Below are 22,489 nucleotides of genomic sequence, written 5' to 3'. Positions count from 1 at the left end.
GCTGTCTACCAGGAAAGCTCATTAGAGACTCAGCATCCAAGGTTTTCACTGGAGGCTGGTTGGTGACATAGAACTCTCTGTTTACGACCTCCAAGGGAAGAGCAGGTATTCAGCATAAACCATATTGTTTGCATAAACCGTTGTGGCACAGTGAGCCATTCTCTTCAGGAAAGAGTGGAAAGCCTCGGCAAATATAAGTCCCTGGATGCCAGTCAAGGGCCAGTCTTGCAAGTAGACCTAAGGATAGCAGTCTCAGCCCAGCTACATTAGTGTTTTTCTGCACAGACAGTCAGATCAAGGAGCGCCTTATAGGCCATCTGAAAGAGATAGAAGCCATCAGACGATCTTAAATAGAATAATGAATAACATGACAACTAACTAGAATTGTAAATGATCACTCTAGCTTTGGTGTTGAGAAGAGACTATAGCAGGGGCAGAAACAGGAAAACTAAAGTCCACTGCCAAAAAAAAAAAAAAAAAAGCCCCAGAATGCTAACAGAAAAGCTAGAGAGAAGTGGTCAGATTCTGGATATACTGTGAGAGCAGAGTCAATCTGATATGCAGATTAATCACATGTAGATCCTAAGAAGAAAAGGGCAGTCAAGGGTTATTACAAGGGTTTCTGGCCTGAGCAACTAGAAGGATGGCACTGTCAATTAATGAGATGGGAAGACCCTGGGAGGAGTGGATTTGGAGTAGGGGATCCAGAGTTCAGTTTCAGGCACACTAACTATAAGACACCTACCTACCTGACATCCAAGCAAAGGTGTCAAGAAGTCCGCTACATATGGAGTTTAGAGTTCAGGGGAGAGGCCTGAGCTGGCGCTAAAGAGTTAATATTTGGAGCCATAATGCTGAATGAGCTCATCCCGAAGCATCTACATCTCACTGAAAATGTCTAGATTTTCATTCACCACTCTTCGTTGGTCCACCATCCACCCAATACCAAAAATGGAGGGTATATACCTCAGGCTGTTGCATCAGAGGTGCAGACCGCAACTTGTTCTGTAATTCACCTGGTTTGGGCTCGGGTCTAGGTGGAAGACTTAAGATTTTGAAGGCTTTCTCTACTGCCTGTGGATACCAGAGTAAATGAAGATCCCTTTCGGATGGCAAAGTTCTCAACAGAACAGACAGCAATGACTGTAAGAATGTCAGGTTAAGCAGTGCTTGGGACCTGAGCTTTTCACACCATTCCAAAAGCAGCTGAGAGAGCTCATCGGAGGAGCTTTGGACCTGAACTGTCCACTAAGCTAAGCCACTTGTGACTAAATTAAAATGTAAAGTTTTGTTCCTTAGTTGCACAAGCCGCGTTTCAAGTATTTAACAGCCATGCATGGCTGGAGGCTATGCTACTGGAAAACACAGATATAAAACATTTCCATCATCACAGAAAGTTCTACTGGGCTGCATGCTTTAGACTTTCCAGGAGAGACCCAAAGCTCTGCATTTATTTTAATATACTCTTCAGGTGATTTTAATAATTAGTTGCCTCAGAAAATACAGTCTCATAAAAATCTGCCATTATCATTTGCCCAACTTCCTCAAAGAGGCTCGATGGCACAAACGTCCTGGGAATGAATACCTGGTAACTAAGCCATCTGAGCATAGCACTCCAAATACCCTTCAGGGCTGTGACTCCCAACCCCACATTGAGCAATTAACTTAGCTCAGATGAACTAAACTGCAGCCCAAACCCAGGTCAGTAAACCCTACATGTAGGTCACTGGATTAGACACTGGAGGGGGCGGTCCAGGGACCACAGACTCAAATGCCTACCAGCAGGCCAGTCAAATAGCAGCAGTGGATTATGTGGGTCATAAGTAAGAAAATAAGAACAGAGTAAAAAGCTAAGTATGACAAGAATAACTTATTCACTTTGGGGGGGAAATAAGAGACTGGAGCATTCATAATTCCGTCTAAGGACAAAAGAAGTATCTCAGCTCCAATGCTGGTTGCTAAGTGGGAAAGTAAAAGCCACTTACTTTGGCTTTTACTTTTTCCCCAAAAGAAGGCAGAAAGCGGGAGTTTTGCATGAAATCTCAAAATATTGAAACATGTAAACTAAGTCAAAATATAACACTGAGCAGAACTTAAAAAAAATAAAATAAAAATAAAAATCTGTGGGTCACAGCAGGCCTCACAAGCCTGTGTTTGCAAACTTAGAGGCTGCTACATGCATGTCAAGTAGCAGAACCAAAGCAAAGTGAGAAACAAGGGCCACGCTGACGGTGTATCAGTCCTGTCCACGTGCTGGGAAGAACACCGAGTCCACACGTTAGGAAAGGAGAGAACTGATTAGGAAATAAAGCACTCAAGTAAGTCAGGGCCCAATAAATTGAGAAGCTCTTTGAGAATCCAGGCAGGTCCTAGTTTATGTATACAGAAACCTTAAAATGTAGAAACAAGACATCAACAGTTCAGGAATTCAAGAGTGCTAACCTGTTCTTCCAGGCGAGCCCAATACAATAACGTACCAGCTTCGCATTACTGCACAAATTCTCTTAGGTTCTGATGCCACAATTAATCAAGGAATAGAGTTGTTACTCTTAACTTGTTTAGATCTGGAAAGCTGGTCTCCACTTGTAAAACAAATTATTCAAAATATCTGAACACAGAAGAGATTCACTTCGAAAAGTCTATCAAATGTTTCCTTACGAGAAAGAAAGGTTTCTCGTGCAGTCAGATCCACAAAGAAACTTCTGAAAAATTCCAGCACACATTATCCCATGAACTCAATGTTCATATTATCTCCTTCATTTCAACTTCTGCATACACTAACACTCTCATTACCAAACAAGTCATTCCTTATCCACTTCAACATATATATATATATATATATATATATATATATATATATATATATATATGTATATATATTCAATTTAATAAATTATTTGAGCACCTGCTGAGAGAATTCATTCAAGGTAGGAGAAAAGGGACAGTTCCTAATGACAGATTGGTCTATAGATGCCTAAAACATAGTTGTCTGCCATAAAAAGAGTTTAAAATCAAATGAGTTCAGTGATACCAAGATTAGTGGCCATAGATTGGTGGTTCTCAACCTGGCAGGGTATTAAAACCACCTAGAGTACTTAGTAAAATAGCTATACGCAGGCTCCACTCCAAACCCCGTGAATGAGAATCTTGGAGAAAGAAACTCAGGCATTTGTATTGTTTAAAATATTAAATGTTAAAATTAGAGGTGACTAATAATCAGCCAGGGTCGAGAGCCCCTGCAGGATATGGCTCGATTACTCCTCACCTGTGACACGTAATTTTGATGATAAATTTAACTAATTACTCAGGATCTCCATCTTGACTGCTTAAGAAGACAATCTCCTTTCCACTAACTACTTAACTAAATTGGATTTAGAGCCCAGGACACTGATAAACTACCAGAATCCCAAGACAAGTGATCCTATAATTCTTGCCTATTAGTCAATTCACCTCCCCAATAAAGTTCATCAAATGGGAGGGCGTGGGGAGAGGGCAGAAACCTCAGAGTCCCAGATTTCACAACATAATTAAAGCCTTCCTCAGTTTCTTCAGCATCCTACCTACTTCTGGTTCCCCACATTCCACAAATACCCCTTTTCGTTGTTTCTTCTCAGCAGGAAGTGGATACTTCTTTGATGCTGCCCACAAAATCCAGAATGGCTTCCTTGGCCTTCACTTAACCTCCAAACTTTAGAAGCCTCAAGTCTATCCTCAATCTTGAAATCTGCCTTTCTCCCATCTAAATTATTCAGGGCTCTGGAAGAAACCGACTTAATTTACATGCATGTTCCCGCCAAATTTGTCTCTGTACAGTAGTCTCAACCTGCATATCTAAGAGATATTGCCCATTTTTCCATTTGTAATTGGACAGGAATATTTTTCATACTTGGTTTACGAATCTTATAATATTTGCCTCAGAAATTCGGCTTCTCCCTTATAACATGTATATCTGTACTATCAAAGATAATCAAGAGGAACTTGTGGATGTCCCACCTCTCTGCAAGAAACAAAATTGCTATCTTTAGGTTATATTCTTGTAGCAGTTTGTAGATGGAATGGTCTTTAACAAACAAACTGTTAAAAATGAACAAGGTGGGTAAATGCCAATGCATAAAACGCCAATGCATAATAACCTACCGGGCTATGTAGTTAATGACCTGAAGACACAGTTCCTGGGTTCAAATCCCAATTCCAGCACATCCTAGTCATATCTCTGTGTCTCTTTTCACCCCATTCTGTAAAATGGGAATAATAGCGCCTGCCCTCATGGAGTAAGTCACTTAATACATGTAAAGCTCCTAGAACAGTGCCTGCACAGGGTAAGCATGACTCACGTTAGTTGTCATTATTGCATGCAGTGTTTAAAACCTTGTTGTCCAGGGAAACGAGCCTTTTAAATTGTTTTCACTGATTTAAAGAAAGTGAATTTCTGACAGATTGTTTTTCAAATTGAATTTTGACATTTCTGGTCTTTTCCCGTTATTTTCTAAATTCAATGGATAAAAGCACAGAATTTGTCAGAGTACTTCTTGACATTTTAGTTCCATTAGGAAATACCATTTAATATTAGTTAAGCCTTGTTATAATTACAATATTATTTAAACTGAAACTATGGGAGAGGAATATTTTGGGAGGGGAAAAATATCACTTGCCACTTATTAAGTTGAAATTTTAAAAGCCAAAGAAGGGAGGGAGGATTTAAAGCTGCAGGTGACCTTTAAATGTCACATTCACTAATATATAAATGTAAACAGAAAAATGTAATGTCTGGTAATAATAGTAAACTGGATCAATACAATTACATTATGGGTTCTGTGATATTATAAATTATGTTTTCAGCCCAGAATATCAACAGCTTTTTAACACCTTTTAAGATCAAATTACAACGCATTAAATATTGTTCAGTTAGTTCCCTGTATGTTATTTATACATGTACAGCTTACTTCTGTTACTTCTGTTACATGGGTACTAAACTTCTAAATATACAAGATTTTAGGGCATAAATTATTTTTAATGAGCTAAAAATAAAAATAATTTATCATTCAGACAATCCTTCAACAAGATCTACTTTAATAATTAGTCTAGAATAATGTTGTTACTATTAACCTTAGCTTACTTTCAGAAGTTAGTGAAATATGACTTCAAAGACAATTGGTTACTTGTGTAAATCTCAGTTTAACTGAATTACACAATATAAACAGCACATACTATCGTAACACACACACACACAAAAAAATAGGGCAGGTACTCATATAGATTATAGCCCACTTCAGTTTTCCCTCCTCTAGCTCAATTCCATTAGTAAAGATTTCCGCTTTGGGTATTATATTTAATATATTTACAGACCTTTCACTATACAATTCTCAAACCCTTGATTGAAGGCAACATAAACACGTATTTATCCAGAGTAGAATTTTTATTTTTCTGTGTAATAATTCTTAGTGGAGGCACAGAAGTTGCGGAGATTTTTTTCTTAAATGCCTAAACTATATATGTGGAAGAAACAAAATCATTTTTATGCCTTGGATAACCTATAAGACATTTAAAAAGATTACATCTTCCCTTCATTAAACTGGCCAACACACTATTTCTACAGTTCTCACAGCATGAGAACAAACATTAAAAGAACCACTGGCCTCTAAAGCAAGAGTTTATGACTTGTCCTGTTTCAGGAGGGTTTAGGCACACAAAATGATCCATTTGAGGCTTTAAAAAAAAAAAAGTGCTCTTTAATGCCTTCATTTAACAGTTTCACTGAAGAAGATATAGAGTCCAGGTATGTTACCCAAACACCTGATGAGTTCTAGCACCCAGCTAAGTCTTCTGAACCTGCATTCGACCATTAAAAACACTCCTCCTGAGCTTCACTTAATTTTTACTTGTTTCTGACTTCAGGGACAGAGCTGGGGATAGTCTTGGTAGTCATTTCAGTAGTTATCCAGGACCTGACACAGCCCACACACGTACTAAATGCTCACAGAATGTGTGGCATTAAACTATAAACACTCGAAATGTAGACTGGTTGGTGTAAGCAAACAGCATCCTTCCACCCAAGTTCCTGTCCAAAGTCACTTAAGGAGGACAGCTCATGAGGCTGAAATTCCAAGGGCACCATCAGTTACAACTGCCTAGTATCTATCACTTGCACCGATCAGCTGTCTAAGTCCAAGGAGCCAAAGTTGAGTGGGCCTTTGCGGGTCAAAAATCACACCTGAGATTAGCAGCACCTTCAAGGGCCTTAAGAGCAATTCTCTCAAACCACTTCTAAAGGAGTGCTCCTCAAACTCCAGGGGTCATTGCAATCACCTGGGAACTTGTTTAAAAACAAATTCTGAGGCAGAGGGCTTGGATCAGGGCACCAGATTGTGCATTTCTAACGACCCCCAAGGGATTCCCATGCTGTGGTTGCTCCCAAAGCCCTTTGAGAAGCAAGGCCCACAAATGGCCAAAGACTCCCAGGTCACTTATATCAGCAACATTCAAAAGTTGTGGCCCAGGTAGTGTGACAAATCAAGTCGCCTGGGTGCTCTATGTACCCTGAGTGTCGCCACCCAGTCATCGGGACACCTGGCAGGTGCCTTGGCCTCCGTGTGCTCGCAGGTATCCCACGCCGCAGCTGCGCCCTCCTCCTCCTCCTGCCCCGCGCGTGCGCCCCCCGCCGCGCCGCGCTCACCTTCTCTCGCGTCTTCAGGTACCGCTGCAACGCCTGCTGCGTGAGCTCCCGGACGCACAGCTGGCCCTCCTTGCAAGGCACCACGATGCAAGTCCTGCCGAAGCATACGGTCACTTTCATCCTGGCCCCTGGCGATCACGCCAGGCCTGGCCGAACAGGTGTCTGGCCCCGCGGGTGCAGCCTCCACTCTCGGGGGACTCCCAGCACAGGCGGGCCAGGAAACCCGGGGCGCCTCTCCCCGGCACCCCCTCTGCACCCGGGGCTCGCTGCAGCGCCCCTTTGCCCCGGGCAGGCGGTCTCCGGGGGGCGGGAATCGGGGAGAGGGAGGCAGGGGGAAGATCAAATCTACCTCCCAGGTGGCAGGGGGGCCAGGACGCGGCGGCAAGGCGTCCGGGCTCCTCCTCCAGCTCCTGCTCCAGCTCCTGCCAGGGCCCGGTTGAGGTGGCTGTTCAGAGCGCGCCAAAGCGAAACTGCCGGCCTGGCCCTGTCCTGGTCCTGGCCCTGGCTCTGGCCCTGGCCCTGGCGGCGGCGGGGTCGGCCCCAGGCCCCGGGCTGGAGTGGGCGGCTGCAGCGGCGCGCGGGGCCGGAGTTGGGAGGAAACTTTTGCGCCGGTCCCAACTCCTCCGCTGCGCGCCGCGCTGTGGGCTCCCGCGGCCCCGGGCCGGCCTGGGCCCGGCTCTTAAAGGGGCCGCGGCGCTCCCCGGCCCGGCCGCTCACTCGGCGGCGCCGGGCGGGGGCCGTGCCGGGCGGTAACTGGAGCCCGGGAGCCTAGTCCCCTCACTTGGTCTCTCCCTAGCTGTGTCCCTCCTGCACACACACGAAGCTCTGGGGAATTGTAACGGGACCTGAGAGCTACCCACCGGGGGATTGAAACCGGATCTCATAAAGCACACTTGAGGGAATAGCTAGGAGACTGCAGAGTTACACCCTTAAAATGAAGGGATTGGAGCAAGATTCAAGGAGAGCCCCGGAGCAGGTGCTTCTCGCCACGCCCACCCAAAACACCCCAAGGAGTGGCTGCTCACAGGTACTGAACTGCAGAGATGGCTAGAGGGCCTGTTAGGAACTTGTCTTAAGCACAGCATTACATCTGCCCTCTGGAGCCCTGAAATCGCAAAACGGAAGGGATTCTAGGTGATAACCTGGCAGTGGAACCATTCCTTTTACAGAGGCGGGACACTGAGTATGCCCCCAAAAGTCACATCCCAGACCCAGATAGGATCGCGTATGTTTACATACATTCTTCTGAAATGTTGTGCATTTGACCGGAAAAACAATTTTAAACACATTTAGGTTCATGATTTGGCAGGTGTGTATAACCAGTTGCAATAGGCATATCTGGGGAGAAAAAAAAATCAACAAATAACACCTGTATCGTTCTTTGCTCACACATCAAGGATCTCCTTTGAGCTTAACATCAACCCTGAAAATAAAATGTTACTCTCCCATTTTGTGAATGAAGAAGGTGCTCAGCGAGGTTGGGGACTGAGCTGACCATGGAATTAGTTATGCCGAAAGGAAATCCGTTCTTCCCAGGCTAAATGTCTGGTCTCCTCAAGCAGTTTTCTCCGCTGTCTCCTTCATCCAACATGATCCTCAGGGCTACATCATGTGTTTCTCCACAAAAGGATTTGTTCCTATGTCAAGACACTTACATTGAACTTGAGTTGCATAGAACACTATGGTAATGCACAGGAGATTAAATTAATGGGCTCATGGACTTTACGAGTTTTAAAATTTTTAACTCATCCATACATGCAATAAGTACATATTGGTTGTCTTCTATGTACAGGGCCTTATTTAAGGTCAGTGGCATCAAAGAGAATCATGCAGACCAAGTTGATTTGAAAAACTATATTAGTATAATTTGGTAGCAGATCTAATACAAATTTAAATAAAGACAAAATATATTTTCTCATGAAATCAGAAGATCCAAAGAGCACTCTTTTGAGGCAAGATAAACCTGAAACGGTGTCTTCAGGGACCACCTCTCTCTACCTATTGGCTGTATGTTCCTCGATGTTGTCTTGATTTTCAGGCAGGACCTCTGCAAAGAAGACAAAGATGGCCACTCCCAGTGTTCCGGGTTTAGACAGCCTAATGCCAGCCATCTCAGGCATCAGCAAACCTTTTTCTGGTGAGGACTTGCATATCCAAGCTTGAGTCATACATACTCCCTCTGGTAAGATGAATGCAACAGTGTTTGGCCAGACCTGGTTCACCTGCCACTAAATCACATGCACTGAGAGCAGGGAAAAGGTGAACCCTCAACAGATGGGATAAGAAAAAAAAAAAAAAATGTAGCCACCACAAAATATAAGATTGTTTCCCAACCCTCATGGAGCTTATAGAGAGTAGGGAAAACAAGGCCTACAGATGTGAGAAGTTAGATAGAAACTATAAAACAACAGTGAAGTTGATAATTCCACTGAACATTATTGATTTAGATATATGCCAGGCACTGTTTCAGGTGAATATAAAATACATATATAAAAATATATGACATGCGTATTACATATGTACATATATATATATATATATATATACAAATGCATCATATATATATATATTTTTTTTTTTTTTTTTCCTTTACGATAATTTTACAATAGAGGTAATTTTGTAATCCTCATTTGAGAGATGAGGAAACCGAGATCAAGGGTGATTAAGACCACATACATGCTCAGAAAGTAGCAGAGGCTGAGTTAGTACCCAGGCAGTCTGACTCCAGAGTTTTCCTTCAGTAACTGCTATGCTGATCTTCCATGAAAAGTACCAAGTGAGTAGAGCAAACAAATAAATACATACTCATGCTGTGCATTAATATGTGACTTTACTTTTAATATTAAATATATGGCTATGTAGAATTGTACAGAGCAAAATTTTAGCTCATAAAATAACTTTGCAGGTAGCCATTCTTTATGCTTCACGGCTTGCTCCCCTACCCCTTCACAATTGCTTCAGAGTCTTCTTCTTCTGCTCAGATTATGAATAGCTCCTGCTCTTCTTCACACTGTAAACTTCCTCTTGGCCCAGTTTTAGCTCCTCCTCAATACCAACAGCCCTGACTTTGAGAATGTCCTGGCTTTCAGAAGCCCGAGGTGAACCATGAAGAATAACCAGTCACTCCAAATTCCATTCCCAGGAAGGCTGGAATCAGGTCCTGTGAGATGCAGCAGAGATTGTACGGTTGTGAGATGAAGGAAGAGATGAAGCTAGGCATGGGTATAAACACTGCATTGTGCAATCCTGCAACCATGGAGTGAATTTTAATGACCTCAAATTAGTAATTAGAAAAAGTTTAGGATTTTTCTTTTATGTTTATTAACCAGATTTAATTTCTTAGCCTTATCACAGCATAGATTGAAACAATTTATCATATATTATTAGGAAGTTATGTAAAAGAACATAGTTGCAACACACTGACATTTCATGCCCAGCAAATTCCTAAATCAATATTTCATGCCCCATGGGATCTACTGGGCAGAAGACAATAAATAATTTGCCTTGATTGAGTAACACTAGAGGATTCTAGGCCTGGGTTCCATTTTCTTGTTTTGCCTGTTGTATGGGTAAATATTGCCTGTGGTGTGATATTTTCGCATTTGTTATCCAAACAGCATAACAAGCTTGGGAGTAGCCAGTGAAAACATGTTATACAGAGAACAATAATCCTGACCAATATTATTAAACTGCTCTGCCTTAAAAATCTCTAACAAAATGTCAGGTACCATTAGGTGTATACTGAATAAAGTATGATAATTTTTAATATATTGTTGGCCAGTCATTCATTCTGATGTTTTGCACTATTAAAACAGAAAATATTTTTACCCTTCAATGAATGATTTATAACAAGCATTATTTATCACAAAAAATTAATTGAATTGGAGATAATCTTCCTAAGACCCTTGAAGCAAGTAGTGCAGTAGATTACGTTCTTAGCTTCCTTATGTAAGCAGGTGCCTGAGTGATATCATAAGAGAAGAAAAAAAATGGTTATGAGTTTTCATTCTTCCCTTTCATATTTAAAACCAAAGGGTTTGGTTTATTGTTTAACATGACAAGGATGTATTTTTCTTGAGAGATATTTGCCTGATGGTTTTCGTTGGTTGACTGTTCCTGTAACTTTCCTAAGGCACAAATAACAATGTTCTACACCCTGAAGGGAGTACTGCGGGCTCTCAGCCTTTTGAAATGTCCTTATTTATACCTGCTCTGTAAGGAAGACTCAGAAGTCTGCACAGTGATTCAACTAGACCACCCCTCCTATACTGAATTCTACTCCATGAATTCTAATATCCTACCTTGGTTTATGTTTTCTTGAAAAGAACCTGAGTCATGAAATTCGTGTCTCTTTTTAAAAACAAACACAAATTAAAATAAATAAACCAACCCAAAGCATAGAAACTGTTCCAATGATGTTGCATTAAGAGTCAGGTGCTTTTTTCTCACTGTGTGATCTCCTTTCCTGAAGCAGATTAGGGCCCATGAGAACTGACCACTAAGAGTAAGTCCTACTCAGAGTTGCAACAGGTCCTCTTGTCCCCAGGCTTCGCTGACAGACTGTTAAGAAAGAGGCCAGCGGCAACAATCAGGGATGCTCTCAAGCAATTTCAGTTATCCACAGAGAGCTCCTGAACTGAGGTGAGGTTGCAGTCAGGAGTTCTCTTTTCAATCCTACTCACTTTTTCTAAGGCCGCCATCTGCTGCTCATGTATATCCCTTTGCTTGAGAAGTGAGTTAGTGTTCAGATCATGGCCAAGAGGTAAAGCCAGAGCTGAGATTTGGCCCCAGATGCTTCCAAGTATGAAAGAATTGCAGGCAAAACTAGTAGATGGGAGCTGGACAGACTGGTATGTTCCAAAGGACTCTACCACTTACAGCTGCAGAGTCTTGGACAAGTATTCCTTTAGGAAATGGGATGATAAGCCTATTTTGAAGTACAACATACATGAAGCACCCAACATGGTAGACAAAATGTATTGTCCTCCTTCACCTTTTATTCCATTTACTATCATTCGATATGCCACTTATTTTCACTGGGCCTGAAACTACTTGCAAAAAGAAACAAATGATACTTGGAAGCTACACATCATCATGGTCGTCAACAATTTCTGAAGCCCAAGTACAACTTGCTCTGTAACGAAGGTGCCACACTCATAGCAAAAATAGTAAAATTTGTGCGTGTGTGTGTATACACACACACATATATATGTATATAATTTAATTTAATGCTCAAAACATAATTCTGGGACATAATAGTCTAGTACCTGGGAATCATAGAATTACAGAGCTGGAAGACGTCTTGGAGATTATTTGTGCAATCTCCTCATTTCATATCTGAAGAAACTAAAAACTGGAAAGGTCAGGTGACTGGCAAAAATTAGGACCCAGATCCTCCGGTTTATAGCCCAGTGCGTCCTTCACTTCCCTGTCTGCCTAGTAATGAAATTTAAAACAATAGGTTCTTGACCAACAATGGCTCAAAGCTTTGATCTTTCATTGGGCCAGGAAGTGATGGTAAGGAGCTCATTCTTCTAGCTACCTGTTTCTGCAGTTTCAACTTAAACTTAAGATTCTCAACTCTTGTTCTTGCCACAATTATAAATCTCAAGAAGATTTGCTAACTATTAAAATGACTATTACAGAAACTAAAACCATCAAAGGATTTTTAGCAGGACAGTGAGATCATCAGATTTGTGCATGGTGGGATGCTGAGGACCTGGACGAGAGACAAAAGTCCCTGCTCCATTCACTCACTCCATCATTGATTTCTTTATGCAACAGTACTTACTCAACACCTATAATCTGCTGAGTGCACAATGACCACAAAGCTTAAACTCAGGTGAGGAAGACAGATGATAAATGACTCACCAAATGAACAGAATATTAACCAATTGTGATCAGGTATAATGAAGGGTATAAACAGCAGGCTGTATGATAGGGAATATTGGGGTAAGAAAGAACCTGTTTAGATTGAATAAACAAAAGGAGGGAAATTACTTTGTGAAGAACCCAGAGAAAAGGAACAGTAAATGCAAATATTTCTGAGACAAGAGTAAGCCTGGTGTGTCTTAGGAATCAAGAGAAAGCCAGTTTGGTTGGAGGACTAATGAGCCAGGAGACGCAGGTAATGAAGGTGAAAAGATGGTCTCTAACAGTAGCCTCCTAAAAGACGCAGGCAATGTAGATGATGAGGAAGGGCAGACGCAAGAGATCTTTCAGGATTTGACAGATCAAAGATGGCAAGCTTTTAGGAGGTGTCAAGCAAGGCTCAGTTTCCTAGTTAAGAGGTGACATTAATTAAAACTAAAGAATCTTGGAAAGGGGGCAGGGCTGAGGATGGTGAGGGAAGACGAATAAGTTCAACTTGGAACATTTTAAGTTTGATATGCCTGCAAGCAACCAGGTAGAAGGGTTTAGTTAGCTGTAAATACAAGTGTTTAGTGAGCTGATTTGAAGCTCAGGAGACAGTCCATAGAGGAAATATATAATTTAGGGATCACAGATTTAGAGCCGAAACACATCAGAATGGAGATCATCCCTTCTGCTCCCCCCCCCAAAAGGAATGTAGAATGAGAAATCTTAGTCTAGAATCCTGGAGAATGTCAACATTTAAGAAGAGAGAGATCCAGAGAAGTCACACGTGTGTGATGATGCATTATTAATTAGAAGTTATTTCTCTTATTCTGTATAAGGTATTATGAATGTCAAAGATATGATAAGAAAGGGTGCTGCTGCTTTAGTGAAGACACAATGGTAGAGAACAGGAAATTGAATATTAAGAATGGAAAGCAAGATAGTTTGACTGGAATAGATAGGCTTCATTGGAGCACAACATAGGATATAAGGTTATAAAGATACGGGAAGAAGGAAATGATGGAGGGAAATTATTGAGAGAGAGCTGTAAGAACCAGATTAAGGAGTATGGCTGTGTTTCACCAAAGAAATATCCTGTAGGTGCTTGAACAAAGGAGTAATATGCATGAAATAGCATTTGATAGTCATTATTCTGACATCTTCATATAAAAAGACTTAGAGTAGGAAGTGACTCAAAGTTGGGGAGGATCCAAAAGAAAGATACGGAGTAAATAACATAAAGCTAAATTTAAGTGAAACATCATATATGCATTTAGTTGTTCATGAGTTTACCCAAACTAGTGGACTATACGATTGTGTGATGTGCAGTCCCACTATCCTATTCCACGCATGGGGAATGGGGAGTGCCATAGGACTCAGGGTCCAGTCAAGCAGACTGGAAACTTACTTTATCTCAAACAGAAGGAATGAAATACAAGAAATTAATTACACTGTGATGGAGGAGCTGAAAAGCCAAACAGGAAATGGCAAGGCAACTCAGAGATTAGCCACAGCAGGAAGCTGCTTCTTTCTCTAGGGTTGTCTGGATGCAGGAAGGAAATAGTGTTAGCATAACCCACAAGCTGGGCAGCCTGGCAGCAGCTAAAACCATCGTAAGGACTGCCTGGCAGAAGATGGGAGCACAGAGAGAGGGGCTGCCCAGGGGAGACCTGGGACCGTAAGGAGTTGCAGTCATGAAAACACAACCAGAGGGGGGAGAGAGAGAGAGAGACCCCTTATTCCTTTCTCCCACCCTCTGTGCTTCCACCAGCGTTCACACTAACTGAACTAGCTAGAAACCAGTTAGCAAGGAGAAGGCCAGGGTAGTATTGGGGAGCGAACGTAATGACTGGCCCAGGTCTTCCCTGATGGGATTCTACAGAAATTCATAAACAGATACTTTAATTCTCACTAACATTGTAGATTTAGAAAAAGCACCAAAAATATTTCCAATGCAATTTGGTATATTTATGAAAATAAATTTTTTCCCAGCCTAGACTAAATTCATGCTTTTCTCAAGAGAACCTACTTCTACACTTTAACAGTGAAAAGCTTTGCCCTGATTGCCTAAATAACTATTAATTTCCATCATTTAAGAAATAAAAAAATTCCTACTCTTGCTTAGTCATCAAACTCATATTAATAGTTTTGTTTAGCTATGATTACACAAGACTATAAGCAGCAAATCCAAAAACCCTATTAATATTGAATGCTGAAGATGTCTAACTACAAGCCGATCTAATAATGTTTCTTTTATTTTGTATGCTATCATTTTAGACACTAATCCATGGATTCATGATAGAAGCTTTGAAGACTATTTAAGTTCAAAGTTGTGATTCCTTTGTATAAAATTACTTCAGAAACCCATTAGTACTTTACCATATATGTACATGAATAATAATAAGTACAATTTTTGTTTCAATACTATCAGGAAAACTTGATTTAATTAGTATTTCTCCTTCAAGAGTGTGCACTCTTGTTGGTACATGTTTCTTACAACTTTTTGTAATTATCTTCAAACTCCTTTTTAAATGACGAGAATATAAATATGATAAAGAATATAAATAAACGACATGTGGACTTCAATATATCCCACAAGACTTGAAGCGGAGTAACTTCACAGCAAATAAAAAGAGCTATCAATTTGCCGAGTGCACAATAAACTTTTGATACTTGATACCCCCAAATGGGCATCTGACAGATGACTCTCGTATGTTGCTGATGACCTCTACCAAAGCCCATGACCCTTTTGTAGCTGCACATTCCCTTACTGTAGAGCCTCCCTACTCAAAACAACAGTGCCAGGCTCTTTGAAGGACTAGATATAGCTACTGAATAAACCAGCAGTGGCCCCTGATTCAAGGACAGCTATCCATACTGGCTGATGACTCAGGACATGACCTGATATTAAGAACGATACCTGATAAACTGGTGATTAGATAAGCCAATCAAACTGGCTCCTTCTAGTACATAAGCTGGAGAATAGAGAAGATTGGCTACTTGTTGGTGAGAGAATTGAAAGGCCAATTCAAGTCTTGAGACTCCAATGGTACATGAGAAAAAAAAATGCCCTTGGAGCTGCCTCAGCTCTCCATTGGCCTCCTAGTACCAATCTACAGGCATGGTCATAATAACAACCACTCTTTACTCAATTATTTTTCATTATATTATTCTGAATGAGGCCAGTCCTTAAACCTAAAACAACTATCTCTAGCAAAGAACACAAATTTTAATAAAAACAAGAAGAAAAATGTTCACACAAAATAAGTTCATGAACAATAAGTCGTAGACCCAAGGGTTTTTAAATATATTGTTGCCAGTATGAATCCAGAGCCTACTAGCAATGAACTGAATTATAATTGGAATAACTTGGCAGTCCATGGATACTTGAATAAATTTTCTTGAGGAAAGAAAGTTGAACACTGGTTTTCAGGAGTTGGTAAGGGTATGAGTGGGAAAACCCAGTCTAAGAACAGTCAAACTTGGTGAATTTTCTGCAGAAATAGAGGGATGTATGTTTCCCTTTGAAGTCCCAGATAACTGCATTTGAAGGCTGCAAATATGGCCAACACACCCAGAGGCAATGAAACTGCATTCTTGAGAAACAATGCTTTAGGAGGAACTTCTTGGAAGAGCTTCTGAACCCTACTGTAGGAATAGTATATGCTGTGATGCATCACAGATATCTTCCCTTTAGGGCTGAGCACTCTTTCTTTTGGTGCTGGGATTGTTGGCAGCTGAGGCTCACAGCTGAACTCCTGTCCAGGAATTGCCCTCAATGGAATAGAGCCTCCTGCCTGAAATCATGACTCATTCACAGGGCAGTGCTCAAATACACATGCTCACATCCACTGAGTGATCTATGTTATGTGTGTGATGGTGGTGATGGGTGCACAGGGAGACAGGATGTAAAGGTCCAGATCCCTTGCCTTAAGATGAGTCAAATCTGAACGGTCATCCCAGTTACAGTAGAGCTTTGCTGAAATGGCATGCTCCTGCAATTCCTGTCTCTGTGCAATCCTCCTTTCTTCACTTCCACATAAGAATTGATTTTGAGCATATTTTCCAATAAATTTCTACATATGAATCTCCATTTCATAGTCTGTTCTCCAGATAACCCACCTAAGACATGAAGTAATAAAAGAGGTCCGTTACAAATTCACAGATACAACACTTTACATGTAAATAACTGCTCAACCAACTTAAAGATAAAAAAATGAATGGATAAATAAGTGAAACACTGTATTATAAGTGCCTCCAGTGGTTAAAAAAAAAAAAAAAAGGACCTCAAAGGGCAGACTAGCAGAAAATGGAGCCAAAGAGACTTTGTTGAAGATAATGCAGTAATGGTGGCTCACATTGGCCTAGATATAATGGCAAAATCTTCTATTAACCTGAGTGCGTTTGAGCAGAGCTGCTAAAGGCATAAAAGAGTCAGCCTGAACTTCCAGTATCTTGGGAAGGTAGTTGTTTCAAGAATAACACACCTCTGATGTCTCATATTCTAACTAAAGATGTCATTTGAATTTTGCATTAGACCCACATAATTTGAATAAAAAAAATGTTTTAGGTTACTTTCTATCAGGAAAACAGGTTTTCTCCCCATCTCTTTGGCTAAAGGATAAGATGCTAATCCAATTAGTCTTTCAACTTCATCTAGGTAATTTCTTATCTCTGCTCTAGGTTTACAATATTTTGTCAAATCAATAATCTAAATATGTGTATAAAAATGACAATAGATTCTTTATAACTTTAGGAGCTAGACCAGAGTAATCACTAAAGAAGCGCCGGCTCATTTGTTTAACAAATATTTATCAAAGGACTAGGTTCCATTCATTTTCAGGATGTACAGTACACTATATAGACTGAATGTTTGTGTCCTCCCTGTGATGAAATCGTAATTGCAAACGTGATGGTATTTGGAAGTGGGGCTTTGGGAGGTGATTAAGTCACAAGGGTAGAGTCCTCATGAATGGCATTAGTGCCCTTATAAAAGAAACCCCAGAGAGCTCCGTCACCCCCCTGCCATGTGAGGACACAGAGAGAAGATAGCCATATACTCTCACCAGAAAGCAAATGTGCTGGCATCTTGATTTTGGACTTCCCAGGCTCCAGACCTATAAAAAATAAATTTCTGTTATTTATAAGCCACCTAATTAATGGTAGTCTGTTTTAACAACCTAAACAAAGAAACAGCGGTAAACAAGAAATATAATAACTCTTTTCTCCTGGAGGTTACATTTTATTGAAAGAAGACTGAAAATAGCATAATGTGGCCAAGAGGGGAATTAGTGCAAATATTCATACTACTGTTGGTGAAAATGTCAATAAATCTTTCTTCTGTGAGGTGGTGTCATTTTTGACATATGGTAGCTGATAAGTGTTTTCTTTTTTTTTTTTTTAATTTTATTTTATTAAATTTATTGGGGTGACAATTGTTAGTAAAATTACATAGATTTCAGGTGTACAATTCTGTATTACATCATCTATAAATCCCATTGTGTGTTCATCACCCAGAGTCAGGAACCATGTGATTTCACTGATATGTGGTTTATAAACCAAAAACAACAAAAGAACAAGACAAACAAATGAGAAACAGAACCTCATAGACACAGATAATAGTTTAGTGGTTGCCAGAGGGTAAGGGGGGTGGGGGGTGGGGGGTGGGAGATGAGGGTAAGGGGGATCAAATATATGGTGATGGAAGGAGAACTGATAAGTGTTTTCCATCCACTCATCAGTTTCACGTGTGCCTTAAAGAAATACTCAAAGGACATTTTAAGTGATGAAATACGGCTGATAAGAGAGTTATTTATTTCTAAATCTATAATTTTCATCAAATGTAAGAACTAAGAGTGGTGATCCACAAAATCACCCAACTCTCAAACTTTGTTTTTGTTACAACCATTTTGTCATGTGCAATGAGAATTCTCACAGTTTTGCCTTGAAAGTACTAATTGTAAGAACTCTCAAAAAAAAAAAATCTACTCACCTAACCAAAATTTTTAGCTGTCCCTAACTTATAGTTAAGGTGAACAATGAATTAATTATCTTCTTCCAAGATTTTTACCCTTAATCCCAATAGTATTCTCTATCTAATGTATCTATCATCTATCTATCTATCTATCTATCTATCTATCTATCTATCTATCTATATCTATCTATATATTTATCTATTTTCTAAGGTAAAACAGACATTCAGTCTTGAGGAAGTCTGTCCTGTACCTTTCCCTAGCTAATCAATGTGCATTTGGTAGTTGGCAAAGTCTTCAAAATTACTTTTCATTTTATTACAAATGACCTCACCTAAAACCGCTTGATTTGGGTATTTTTAGTTTTAATGTTTGTATCAGGCAGGGTTCTAGAAAGAACCAGACAGCCCATTTGAACTGGGTTAAGTGATGAGACTTTCATAAAGGAACCACTCACATGTGTGGGCAGCTTTTGGCAAACCAATAGTAGAAAGTACTGTGCTTCAGAGTTAACAAAATGGGGACATGTTATCACCCCATGCAGAGGGATAGAGAAAGGGCCACCTGACTGCACATTAGCCTATGTAGGGATGTAACAGAAAGGGAGTTTGGGGAAATAAATTCACCAAACATATATTCGACCATAGGTGCATTTCAAAGGTCAAGTCCAGTGGAAGGCCGTGGAGCTGAGTAGGGTGAAAAAGAGTGGAGAGTGAATAATGCACCTTCAAGGCATGCAATGGTGTGGGAGGTGAACTTCCCCCTCTTGACATTTTACCCATTCTAGATTTGGCCCTATTCACTAAGCTTGCTTGAGGCACAAAGATTTCCAAAGTCTTTTTGCTGTGACTTGATCTCTCAAAACACATAGCTTTCACTAGATAAGAAAGCCCTTTATTACTGTGGAAGCAAATAGACTTTTACTAGACTATTAAGAATTGCTAGGGAAGTTTGCAATGTTTTACCGATTCTCTTGATGTCAGTTTTTGTTGTGCAGAATAACCAAGCTTTCATGTAAAACATCTCTGGGTATCATTATTAGAATAAGAACACTGACTTAAAAGGACTATTTTTATTCCAGTTGGCATTTCCTTAGTTGTTTTTCCTAAGTATTGCTGTCATACATATTTTTGTATAAATATTATGTAGATTTTCAAAAGCTTGGACTAAAGTCAGGTGCTAGACTCATGTCACAGAATAGAATATACAGTCTCAGACTTACGAACAACTTATGAATGACATAGTTTATGAGGTACTTGTAAAACTTATAGACTTATTAACTCATATATGTTTACGAAGCAGGTATATGGAGAGTTGGTCTCCCAAGTTTGTGTTCTCAGGTCCAAATTGGTGGGGGTAACGTTGGAGAAAATATATGGAAAATCAAGTCTTGCTTTCAGATTTCTTTTCCTAAGATCTTTTCAACAGTTTTAGTAGTTGCATAAACATATTTACCATTTTTAAATGTGCCATTTTTAAAAATTACTCAGGAGGACAAATCACGCTGCTTCTTCCTTTGTTTTTGTCCAGTACAGAAGTGCCCACAGTTTTTAATATCATCTCCCTAGCACACCCTAGAAAACTTCTTTCTTCTCCATGCAGTTGGTATCAGGGAGCTTTGAAGAAAACAATCAGAATGAAATAATGCATCAAAAGTCTAGATGCTTCCTCTGTTTCCACATGGGGGACATTTGTGCTGACTTTTGACTTAGAAAATGTCCCCCAACATTAGAAAAAAAGGTTTAAAAAATCAGCTTTAGAAAGGAAGGAATTTTGAAGATACGAAAGAATGACTCAAAGCATCTCAGAACTCGGTCAAACTAAGCAAATCAACCCAAAAAGGATGAGGCCAGAGTCAGTAAAACAAACCCAGGATCAGGATACATGGAGGGTTGACTAATGAGCATCCAGATTAAGTTAAGAGATTAGAGAATGGCTGCAGTCAAAGCCTTGCAATTAGCACGTTTAAAGATATGGGACAACGACATTAACATATTTTAAGAGAAAAATGTGTTAAGGGAAAACTCTCTCAGTGGTAGAATGAGGAAAAATTGACGGGGACCAAGAACTTGGCCAGTCAGTCCCTAACACTGACCAGTAAAGACGTGCCCTCACCAGATAATCCAGTCATTTCTTTGGCTGGTGCTTCCCTCAGTGGGGGAAGAATATATTTCAAGCACTCTTAGCTGAAGAACTCTTCATTAAGAAAATCTAATTCCCATTTGTTTGTACTTAATATTCACCAAGCAATCTTGACTGTAGGTTACATTTCCATCTGTTTGCCTCAGGGAGAAAAATGTGAGATCTAAACACCACTTTATGAATGTCTAGTCTAACTGCCACCTTGAAGCTCAACGCATCCCTTAAGGATGCTGGATGCCTGGGTCCCAACCTATGGAATCTTGGGCAAGTTCCTCAACTTTTCTCTGTTCTAGTTTCTTTGTCCTTTTTAAAGGAAATTCATAGTAGAACCTTTTAGGATTGTTATGATAAGTGACATGATATAAAACCATACCGAGCTGTGCTTTCTGATATATACTTCAATTTTTGTGAATTCAGTTGTTTTGAATTAGTTCCTCAAGACTTTATTATTTGGGGGCACTGAAGAGGCTTTATATCTAGACACAGGCTTAGAATCCCTGGAAGTCACTGCTGGGCAATATTACCTTTCTGTTGTCTGTGGGGGAAGAAAGGAACAGGGTAGGGTAGGAGTTGCTTACCTAAGGCACATTCCTACAACTTTATGATGGCAAGTTTGTTTCAAGGGAATTGAATCTGGCTGTGGGGCAGTTTCTCAATCTCTTTACTTACCTTTTCTCCCTGACCTTCATCCTGGTAGGAAAAATCCACATTGAAATGAGACAGAGCTGAAAGTCCTTGGAAAAAGCACATTGTGCATAGGTAAGGTTTTATTGCTCAAATCACTTTGCCTACCGGCTCAGGGTTCCAAGGCCAAAGCCCAGCGTTTGAGGAAGTCCACATGGAGAGGTGTGTCTGCTCTCTGGCCTTATCTGCCTAGAGGCAGGAAGGAGTCTATATAGGCTGCCAATCTGAAGGGGGAGGAGGGCATCCAAAGAGCAGGGCAGAACATCAAAGTCTGGGTCAGAAAGTAAAAGTGATACTGGCTAAAAACAAGGGTTAGCTATCCGGTCAATACCACAGGAGGTACCCAATTGGAGCAGGAGCAAGCCACAGGGGCTGAGCTACTCCTAAAGCAGTCACCCAGCACTAGAGGTGACAAGACACTCTTTGCAGTGTTCTAGGGTCCAAACAAATTCATGCAAGGACTTTAAAAAGGCACTGCATGCATGAATGCATCTCCCCATCTATAAGTCTTATGAATGAAATCCTGTGAGCTGAAGCCATCAGCCCACTCTCTCCAAATTTCCCACGAGAAGTTGCAAAACTACCAACAAAGTTTATACTTGGGATGCTATAAGCTCAACTCCTTCCACCATGCTTTATTTATCCTACCTGAACCCTGACTTTTGGGTAACATCATCACTTTTCTTGAAAAAGTCTCCAACCGACTCATTCTTTACCCAGACTCAGCTCTCCACTGCTTTCCTCAGACAATGATTCCATCATTGTGCAACTACTTCTGCTCTTTGAACACTGGCCACCTGCTTATTGCGCCCTCTTTACATTCCGGCAACTGGTGTATCCTCCTCTTCGACATCCCACCAGTCAGGGGCCTGGCAGGAGACAGATGGTGCACACATAGGATTAATTGAAAATAATTTAATGTAGGGACAATTTGCAGCTATGGGCAGGGTGATGGGAACCCATAAGGGGTAGTGTTGTGAGATTACCAAGCAAGAAGCCTACTGACCTAAAGATGCAAGAGGACAGGGTGGCTACCAGATATTAGAAAGAAACAAAGCTGAGGGAAGAAGCTGCCTGGCAGGATCTGTGGCCACAGGTAAATAAGCAGAGCCACTGCCCAATGTGCCTGGATCTAAAGAAACAAAATACGCCAGGCAGCCAG

General features: G+C 40.6%; 1 protein-coding gene across 1 annotated transcript in view; it reads right to left on the bottom strand.

The window, feature by feature from the left end:
- The window catches only part of PARD3B (par-3 family cell polarity regulator beta), a 946,787-nt gene extending 939,843 nt beyond the window's left edge, over positions 1-6,944 (bottom strand). The window contains exon 1 of the mRNA XM_019726886.2: positions 6,674-6,944. Coding sequence (XP_019582445.2) covers positions 6,674-6,793 — 120 coding nt within the window. The 5' untranslated portion in view covers positions 6,794-6,944. The remainder of the gene's footprint in view (positions 1-6,673) is intronic.
- Between the last annotated feature and the right edge of the window lie 15,545 nt (positions 6,945-22,489).

This window comes from Rhinolophus sinicus, linkage group LG01 (genome assembly GCF_036562045.2).
Source record: "Rhinolophus sinicus isolate RSC01 linkage group LG01, ASM3656204v1, whole genome shotgun sequence".
NCBI lineage: Eukaryota > Metazoa > Chordata > Mammalia > Chiroptera > Rhinolophidae > Rhinolophus > Rhinolophus sinicus.
Note: the sequence above shows the minus strand (reverse complement) of the source record. Positions and strands in the feature narration are given on the sequence as shown.